This window comes from Vombatus ursinus, unplaced genomic scaffold (genome assembly GCF_900497805.2).
Source record: "Vombatus ursinus unplaced genomic scaffold, bare-nosed wombat genome assembly UNPS02014818.1, whole genome shotgun sequence".
NCBI lineage: Eukaryota > Metazoa > Chordata > Mammalia > Diprotodontia > Vombatidae > Vombatus > Vombatus ursinus.
In genome coordinates, this window is record NW_020954596.1 from 8,788,755 (window position 1) to 8,798,647 (window position 9,893).

The window sequence follows — 9,893 nt, forward strand, 5'->3', positions numbered from 1 at the left end:
GTATGACCCTGGGCAAGTCACTTAACCCAGACTGCCTCACCAAAAAGAAAAAAAAAGTTAATAGTGAATTCTTGTCCCAAAAGTCTGGATCTTTGCATTTATCAAACACAAGATTACTGTGGTTATTTCCTACTATGTATTGTGTATCTAATCTATTCTGCTGATCCACCACTCTATTTCTTAAACAGTACCAGATTGTTTTGATGATTATTGCTTTGCAATATAAGTCTGAGATCTGGTACTGCTAGGCCACCTTCCTTCACATTTTTTTCATTAATTACCTTGATATTCTTGACCTTTTGTTCTTCCGGATGAATTTTGTTATTACTTTTTCTAGCTCTATAAAATTATTTTTGGTAGTTTGGTATGGCACTGAATAAGTATATTAATTTAGATAGAATTATCATTTTTATTATATTGACTCAGCCTACCCATGAGCAATTAATATTTTTTCAGTTGTTTAGATCTGACTATTTGTATGAAAAGTGTTTTGTAATTGTGTTCAAATAGTTCCTGGGTTTATCTTGGCATTATTTTATATTGTGTATAATTATTTTAAATGGAATTTCTCTTTCTATCACTGGCTACTAGACTTTGTTGGCAATTTATAGAAATGCTGATGATTTGTGTGGATTTATTTTACATACTGAGAATTTGCTAAAGTTGTTAATTATTTCAACTCATTTTTTAGTTGATTCTTTAGGATTCTACAAGTATGCTATCATATTGTCTGCAAAGAGGGATAGTTTTGTTTCCTCATTGCCCATTCTAATTCCTTCAATTTCTCTTTCTTCTCTTATTACTATAAGTAGCATTTCTAGTACAACATTGACCAATAGTGGTGATAATAGGAATCCTTGTTTCACCCCACATCTTATTGAGAAGGCTTTTAGCTTATTACAGATGATATTTGCTATTGGTTTTAGATAAATACTACTTATTATTTTAAGGAAGGTTTCATTTATTCCTATACTTTCTAGAGTTTTTAATAGAAGTTGTATTTTGTCAAAAGATTTTTCTGAATCTATTAAGATAATCATATGTTTTTGGTTGGTTTTGTTATTGATATGGTCAATTATGCCGATACTTTTCCTAACACTGAACCAGCTCTGCATTCCTGTTACAAATCCCACCTGCTCATAGTGTATGATCTTTGTGATATATTGCTGTAGCCTCCTTGCTAGTATATTATTTAAAATATTTGCATCAATATTCATTAGGGAAATTGGTCTATAGTTTTCTTCTTCTGTTTTAGCTCTTCCTGGTTTAGGTATCAGCACCATATTTATGTCATAAAAGGAATTTGCTAGGACTCCTTGCCTATTTTTCTAAATAGTTTATGTAGTATTAGAATTAATTGTTCTTTAAATGTTTGGTAGCATTCATTTGTGAATCCATCTGGTTATGGGGATTTTTTCTTAGGAAGCTCATTGATGGCATATTCAATTTCATTTTCTAAAACAGGATTATTTAAGCATTCTACTTCCTCATCTATTAATTTGAGCAACTTACATTTTTGTAAATATTCATTCATTTCACTTAGATTTTCAGATTTACCAGCATTTAATTGGGTGAAATAGCTCTGAATTTTTGCTTTAATTTCCTCTTCATTAGTGGTGAATTCACCCTTTTCATTTTGATACTGGTAATTTGGTTTTCTTTCTTCTTTTTTTAAATCAAATTAGCCAATGGTTTGTCTGTTGTATTGGTTTTTCATAACACCAACTTCTAGTTTTATTTATTAATTCAATGGTTTTCTTACTTTCAGTTTTACTAATCTCTCCTTTGACTTCAGGATTTCCAATTCAGTGTTTAATTGGGGATTTTCAATTTGTTCTTTTTCTAGTTTTTAAAAATTCATTGATCTGTTCTTTTTTTTCTCTTTCTCTATTTTTAAATTCATTGATCTGTTTTTTCTCTATTTTATTGATGTAAGCATCTAGAGATATAAATTTTCCCCTAAGTATTGCTTGGGCTGCATTCCATAAATTTTGGTATGTTGTCTGATTGTTGTCATTTTCTTTAATGAAATTATTGATTGTTTCTATGATTTGTTCTTTGACCTACTCATTTTTTAGGATTAGATTATTTAGTTTTCAATTATTTTTCAATCTGTTTCCATGGCCCTTTATTAAATGTTATTTTTATTGCACTAAGATCTGAAATGGATGCATTTAATACTTCAGCTTTTCTGTATTTGGTTATGAGGTTTTTATGTCTTAATACATGGTCAGTTTTTCTGTAGGTTCCTTGTACTGCTAAGAAAAAGGTATATTCCTTTCTATTCCCATTCAGTTTTCTCCAGAGGACTCTCATATCTGCTTTTTCTAAAATTCTGTTTATCTCCTTAACTTCTTTCCTGTTTATGTTTTTGTTAGAATAATCTAGTTTTGAGAGGGGAAAGTTAAGGCCCCCCACTAGTATAGTTTTACTGTCAGTTTCTTCCTGTAATCCATTTACCTTTTCCTTTAGTACTGATATTACTTCATTGTCTAGGTCTTTTGGCAAGATGTGGTTTCCTTGCTTATCTCTTTTAATTAGATTTATTTTTGTTTTTGTTTTTTCTGAGATCAAGATTGCTATCCCTTGGTTTTTGTTTTGTTTTGTTTTGTTTTGTTGTATTTTGTTTTGTTTTACTTCAGCTGAAGCACAATAGATTCTGCTCCATCTCCTTACCTTTACTCTCTCTATTTCTCTCTGCTTCAAGTGTGTTTCTTTTAAACAACATATTGTAGGATTCTGGTTTTTAGTGCACTCTGCTACCTACTTTCATTTTATGGGTTCATCCCATTCACATACACAGTTATGATTGCCAATTGTATATTTTCCTCTATCCTATTTTTTTCCTATTTACCCTTCTCTCTGTCTCCCCTTTTAACCGGTCCCTCCTCAAAAGTGTTTTGCTTTTGACCATTTCCTCACCCAATCTTCCTTCCCTTCTCTCTATCCCTCTTATCCCTCTCCCTACCCCTTAATTTTGTTTTGTTTTGTTTTTTGGATATCATTCCATCGTAATCAACTCACACCTGTGCCCTCTGTCTATAGATACTCCTTCTAATTGCCCTAATAATGATAAGGTTCTTAGGAGTTATATGTATTATCTTCCCATGTAAGAATGTAAATATTTTAACCTTATTGAATCACTTGTGACTTCTCTTTCCTGTTTACCTTTTTACTCTTCTCTTGAGTCTCATATTTGAAAGTCTAATTTTCTATTCAGCTCTGGTCTTTTCATCAGGCATGCTTGAAAGTCCTCTGTTTTATTAAATATCCATTTTTTTCCCCTGAAGGATTATACTCAGTTTTGCTGGGTAGGTGATTCTTGGTTGTAATCCTAACTCCCTCTGATTCCTCTAGAATATCATATTCCAAGCCCGCTGATCCTTTAATGTAGAAACTGCCAAATTGTGTGTTATCCTGACTGTGGCTGCATGATATTTGAATTGTTTCTTTCTGGCTATTTGTAGTATTTTCTCCTGGACTTGGGAGTTCTGGAATTTGGGTATAATATGCCTGGGAGTTTTCATTTGGGGATCTCTTTCAAGAGGTGAGTGGTAGATTCTTTTGATTTCTATTTTACCCTCTGGTACTAAGATATCAGGGTGGTTTTCCTTAATAATTTCTTAAAAGAGGATGTCTAGACTTTTTTTTTTATTATGGCTTTGAGGTAGTCCAATAATTCTTAAATTATCTCTCCTCAATTTATTTTCCAGATTAGTTGTTTTTCCAATGATATATTTCATATTGTCTTCTATTTTTTCATTCTTTTGACTTTGTTTTATTGCTTCTTAATGTCTCATGGAGTCATTAATTTCCACTTGCCCAATTCTAATTTTTAAGGAATTATTTTCTTCATTGAGCTTTTTTACCTCCTTTTCCATTTGGCTAATTCTGCATTTTAAAGAGTTCTCTTTAGTGGATTTTTGTGCCTCTTTTACCATTTGGTTTATTCTGGTTTTCAAGTTGTTATTTTCTTTTTTCATCACTCTTGTTTCTCTTCCCATTTTTTTCTCTACCTCTCTTGTTTGATTTTTAAAATTCCTTTTGAGATTGTCCATGAGTTCTTTTTGGGTCTGGGATCAATTTACATTTTTCCTTGGGGGTTTTACATGTAGCCATTTTGATATTGTTGTCCTCTTCTTAGCTTGTGTTTTGAGCTTCCCTGTCACCATAGTAACTTTCTATGGTCAAGTTCTTTTTGTTGTTGTTTTCTAGCTCATTTATTGACTTTTAACTTTATGTTAAAGTTGGGCTCTGTTTCTGGGGTGGAGGGGGCACTGTCCCTAGCTTCAGGTTTTTTGTTCTGTTGTTTTCAAAGCTAATAATGAGGATCTGTAAGTTTTCAGTTCTTTTCAAGGTGGTCTGATCTAAGGAGAGGTGTGGTCAGATCTAAGGAAAGGTGTGGTCACTGCTCTTCTGGCCCATATTCTGCTCTGTGAGTGACCACAAGTACTCTTTTTTTGCCTTGGAACTGTGACCAGGGTCCCCACTCCCCTATGGCTAGGAACTCTAATGTGCTAATGTTCCTTTTTGCCCAGGGATTGCAACCTGGAACCAAGTATGGGCAATCGAGCAAAGGAATCACTGCTACTGATTCAGTTGCCCCCAAGGCCTGCTGCTAGCTTGTGCCAGGTGTGGCCTGCTACCGGCTTCCTTGTACATGAGCCCAGGGCCTCACTGCTGCCTTGCCGGTTGTGGCATGCACTGGACTGTGCTCCTCTCTTACCCCAGCAAGACAGACCTTTCCTGCCAATCTTCTAGGTTATCTTGGGCTGGAATATTGTTTTACCTCATCCTTTTGTTGGTTTTGCTGCTCCAGGATTCATTTTGAGGTGTTACTTTAAAGTTATTTGGAGGGGAATTTGGGAGAGGTCAAGTGAGTCTCTGTCTTTATTCTGCCATCCTGGCTCTGCCTCCAGATGGAATTTTAAAAGGCTTTCCAGATTTCCCCAGCTGAAAGTGACCTATCCTTCCTCAAATTTTCCTAGAACATTTTGTCTGGATCTGTCTTTTGCCTCTATACCATGTACTCTTCCTTCTCTCATATTTATCTGTGCACATGTAAGCTTTCCCCAGTGGATTGTAAACTCTTTGATAGAAGGGACAAGTCTTGTTTCATCTTCATATCCGTAGCATTCAGCAAATGCCTTGTACATAGTAGGCACTCAATAAATGTTTCTTTTTTTAATCTTCATAGGAAAAATAATTTTTCCTTATCAACTTCCCTCTGCAAAATCTGACAAATTAATCAACAAATCCTTACTTAACACTAAGTGTGTGCACTGCCTTGGGTCCTGTGGGGGACAATGCCCTTGACCTCAAGGAACTCACAGAAGAGAGAGAAACCATTACCCATAGAAAGATAATTGATAGATGGCAGACTATGTCAAGAGATAAATGGATGGCACAGATTGAAAATACTATGTGATTTTGGGGGGGGAGACAGAGACAGAGAGAGACAGTGACAGAGAGGAAGACAGAGAGAAAGAGAGAGACAGAGAGAGAGGGGGAGGAAGAGAGAGAGAAAGGGGGGGAGAGAGACAAACACAGAGACAGAGACAAAGAGAGACAGAGACGGACAGAAAGACAGAGACAGAGAAACACAGAGAGCAAGAGATGGAGGGGGAGAGAGACAGAGACAGGGAGACAGAGACAGAGAGAGAGAAACAGAGACAGAGACAGAGAGACAGAGACAGAGATAGACAGACAGACAGAGAGAGAGAGAGAGAGAGAGAGAGAGCCCTTTATGGGGCAGGCTGGTCAGAGAAGTGATTTCCCCCCTACACCACATACTCTTATGAACATTCAGTGCTCTCTGTGTCAAGAAAAATACTAAAAACTTAGTTCATCTGGCAGGCCTTGACAATGCTGTCAGCATTGTCCACTGAGAGTTTTCAATTCAAGCTTTAAGCTCTGTTTGTGCCTCTGTTTGGTATGGGATCTAAGGGGACAGGAATGCCAGCCTCAGCTTTCTTTTTCCTTTGAAAGCATTTGGGTCCTAAACGTTGTGACTCACATGACTAAACCAAGTTCTGTGCCCTCCTTTCTCTGACAGCCTGACAACATCCCTGTGAAACTCAATGCCGCAGCACTCTACAGAGAGGAGGCCCTGTACCAACGTAAAGCAGAGAAGGAGCTTCACAGGTACTGACCTAGAAAGGATGTCTTTTCAGCACTAAGGGGTAGGAGTAGGGGTGGGAGGTTTGAGGAAAGGGAAAGAGAGGGGAATCATAGAATCACAGAACTTCAAACTTAGAAAGGACATTCCTTAGAGGGTGTCTAATCTAACTTATATTTGATAAGAAATCCCCTCTGTCCTATCCCCAACAAGTGGCCATTCACTTAAAGACCTCTGGTGATAGGGAGCTCACTAATTACTAGGAAAATTTTCTTTACATTGAGCCAAAGTCTGCCTCTCTACAATTTCTACCCATTGTTTCTAGTGGTGCCTTTTGGAGGCAAAGAGAAGCAAGCCACCTTTCTACAAGAAGAGGTATTAGAAAATAGCAAACATTGTCTTCCTAAATTTTCTATTCTCCAGGCTAAGGTTGGCAGGCCCACTAGATGAACAAGGATTTGGTGTGGTCTAGGCACGTGCAGCAGAGAGTTGAGTCATGTTCTGGGTTCTAGGGCCTCTACCCATGCAGCAATACCAATATGGGGGGCCATAATGAGAAAGCCTGACTGGCAAGTTTCTGATCTCCCTGAAGGCTCGATATGAGGAAAAGGAACACACCGACCAGAGGCATAAGGAGACCTTGAGCATCCATGTTACTGTGCAGGGACAGAATGGAAGGCAGGAGACCAGAATTCTGGTCTTGTCTCTGCTCCTCACTCATTATATTATGTCCCGAGGCATCCCATTACATTCTTGGAAGCCCCTGGACCACTTATAATGAAGTTAATTTCCCTATAGTTTCTGTCCATTGATTCTAGTTATGCCCTATGGAGCAAGGAAGAAAAATATAATCCCTCCTATAGAAAAAGGTTCTTTTTGGGAATTAAATTCCCCGTAAGTAGGTGCAGACCACAGTAGGTTGTGATGCTACCCTAGTGGATAGGTAGGTTTGCACACTTGGTGAGAGGCTGGGTGCAAACTCTTGTAAGGGGGGTGGGCTAAGAGGAAGTTTGAGCAGGACACTGGGAAGGAGGGGAGAAAATGAACACCCAGCCAAAAAGCAGCTTTACAGTTGGGCCTTACTCCTGCCACAGCCAAGAGAAGGCTTTTTTCTCTTATGGCTTCAGAGCAGAGCATCCTAGGCAGTCTAACACTTTCACTGCGGTTTCTTCATGCTGTTGCCTTGTTCTCTTCATATTTCCCTTCTTAGTAAGCCAATACCTGGGAACATCTATGGAATAAACTCCAGCCTGTTAAAAGGACTGGCAACTTTGCAAACATCAAGTAGGGGGTCAATACCTGGACACCCCAACAATCTAATTTTTTAAAGAAACATACAAGGAGATAGGGGCCAGAGGTTTCAGAGGGCATGAAAGAACCATAGAGCTATCTACCTAACCCAGAAAAGTGCAGCTTTTGGTGATTCCCCAGTACCCCAAGACTTAATATGAGATCTGGAATGTTCTTCATGGTGTGAGTGGGATGCACAACACACATAATCCCTCCCGACAGCTCCTGGTCTTTTTGGATAGTGGCCTCAGAGAAATGTCCTCACTGAGATGGAAGACTTTAGGACCCACCTGAAGGAATGGCATCATCACAGAGTCCCATAGTCAGGATCCCTCACCCACAGTGGTGATAGGGGAAAAGCCCAAAGAGATCTGGATGAGTGAAGATTATCAGACTTGAAACAAGAGAATTACTAAGGTAGATCAGTACACCGTGCCATGAGGTCAGAAGCCCTGAGCTGGCTGTTAGACAGTCAGTGGTTCTTAGAACTGACCTTGATAGCCAGTGCTATCATCCCCAAGGCAGAGGAAGACAGGGAGAAGATGGCCTTCATCTGCCCAGAAGGATTCCACCAATTTGAACACATGCCCTGAGGGAGTTCTGGGGCCCCTGCCATTTTTCAGTATCTCCCAGAGAAGGTGGTTGGTGACCAGAACTGATACTCAGAAGCCTTGATGTATCTGGATGATATCACTGTATTTGAAAAGATGTTGGAAGGACAGGTTAATGAAGGGTTAAATTGGCTGGAGGACATTGGTGTAACGCTACCAGTGACAAGGGCCTTCATGAGGCCTATTTCAGCAGCCTAACTATACTGCCTCCATAAATGTTCCAATTCAAGGCAAAACTTTCAAATCAGTTAACAAATATGTCAAAGAGAATTTGAGTTTATCTCTTCATAAACATGATCCCTGTTAGAGATCAGCCTGAGGTAGTGTTTCTCAGAGAACAGATTTCATTTTCATCAGGATTCTCTATGCCCTGGGCTGCCTCTGTAGCCAAATCTCCATACAGCCCACACAGCCCAATAGCTTAGCACAAACATAATGAAACCATGTCATTACAGAAGACTGGGCATAAAGAAAAAAATGTCCTTTTTGGTTGAGATTTACACATAAATCCATGCCCGAAATATGATAAATCTTTCCATTTTCTAGTAATATCAAATTACTGTATTTTAAAATCCTCATTTTCCCATAAACTCTTTGATGACTGAATATGAGAAATAGACACAAGTCATGTACCCTCCCCATGGCTACATAATCAATGTAATGATATCATTAAATGCACTTAATAGTTCATTATGGAAAAATGAAAGTGTAAAAGAAAGACCAACTCCCTGCACAAAAACACTTAGACTAGCAGTTTCCCCTGCCTACTAACTCATGTGAAACAAAAGTATATTTGGCCAAATTCAGTTATGTCAATAAAAGCACAGAAACCAGAACGAGAGAGATGAGAGTTAAGTTTAAGAAGCTGGGCAGCTAGATGGCACAGTAGATAGAATACTAGGAGTCAGGAAGACCTGAGTTCAAATCTAGCCTCAGACACTTACTAGCTATGTGACCCTGAGTAAGTCACTTAACCTGTGTGTGCCTCAGTTTCCTCATCTGTAAAATGTGGATAGTAATACTTTGCAGAATGGTCATAAGGATCAAGTCAGATCATAATTGTAAAGTGTTCAGCACATATAAATGTTAGCTACTATTATTGTTAGGAAAGATGTTGACAACCTATGGAGCATCCGAAGTGAACTGAAAACTGTGCCAGGTGAAGATGTTCAAGAGAGGTTAGACTTACTGAGCTTGGCCCCCAAAAGCAGAACTAGAACCAAGAGGTAGAATTTGAAGAGGCAGATTTTGGCTTAATATTAGGAAAAGACGAGAGGCAGCTGGCTGTAGTGGGTACAGAGTTGGCCTCACGGTCATCAAGACCTGGGTTCTGGTCCTGCCTCTGACACATCCTGGCTGTGTGAACCTGGACAAGTCACTTCCCTTTTCAGTGTCCCAGGCAACCCTGAGACAATAAATTGAAGAGAAGAAACCAATTGGTAGAGGAAGTTCCTCGCCAAGAACTCCCTACACAAATTGGAGCAGTCCACGAATGGAACGTGCCGCTTTGGAAGGTGGCAGGTTGTCTTTTTGTGAAAGTCATCAAGTTTGTCAGGGACATCATAGAAGTGATTCCCATCCAGCATAGGGTAGACTAGATACCCCTGAGTCCCCTTCCGACTATGATATTTTGTAATTCTATGACTTTCGGCTACCGTACCTGTTTATTAACGCTACTTTTTCCTAGTCCCTTACCTGTAGTGAGGTGGCATTGTGGGTAGGAAGAAAAAGAAGACTACTCACCTCAAAATGCACATCCACCTATGCTCCTACGTCACCCTGCAGCCTCTTGCACTCATGCATGGGCCTTTTCCTCCTAAAGTTGTCCCAACAAATATCATTTTTTTTAAACTTCAAAACCTCCCTCTTCTGCA

At 38.8% G+C, this 9,893-nt stretch overlaps 1 protein-coding gene across 1 annotated transcript in view; it reads left to right on the top strand.

Annotated features, from left to right (window-relative positions):
• The window catches only part of CFAP99 (cilia and flagella associated protein 99), a 172,511-nt gene that overhangs the window by 126,195 nt on the left and 36,423 nt on the right, over positions 1-9,893 (top strand). The window contains 1 exon segment of the mRNA XM_027836284.1: positions 6,056-6,144. Coding sequence (XP_027692085.1) covers positions 6,056-6,144 — 89 coding nt within the window.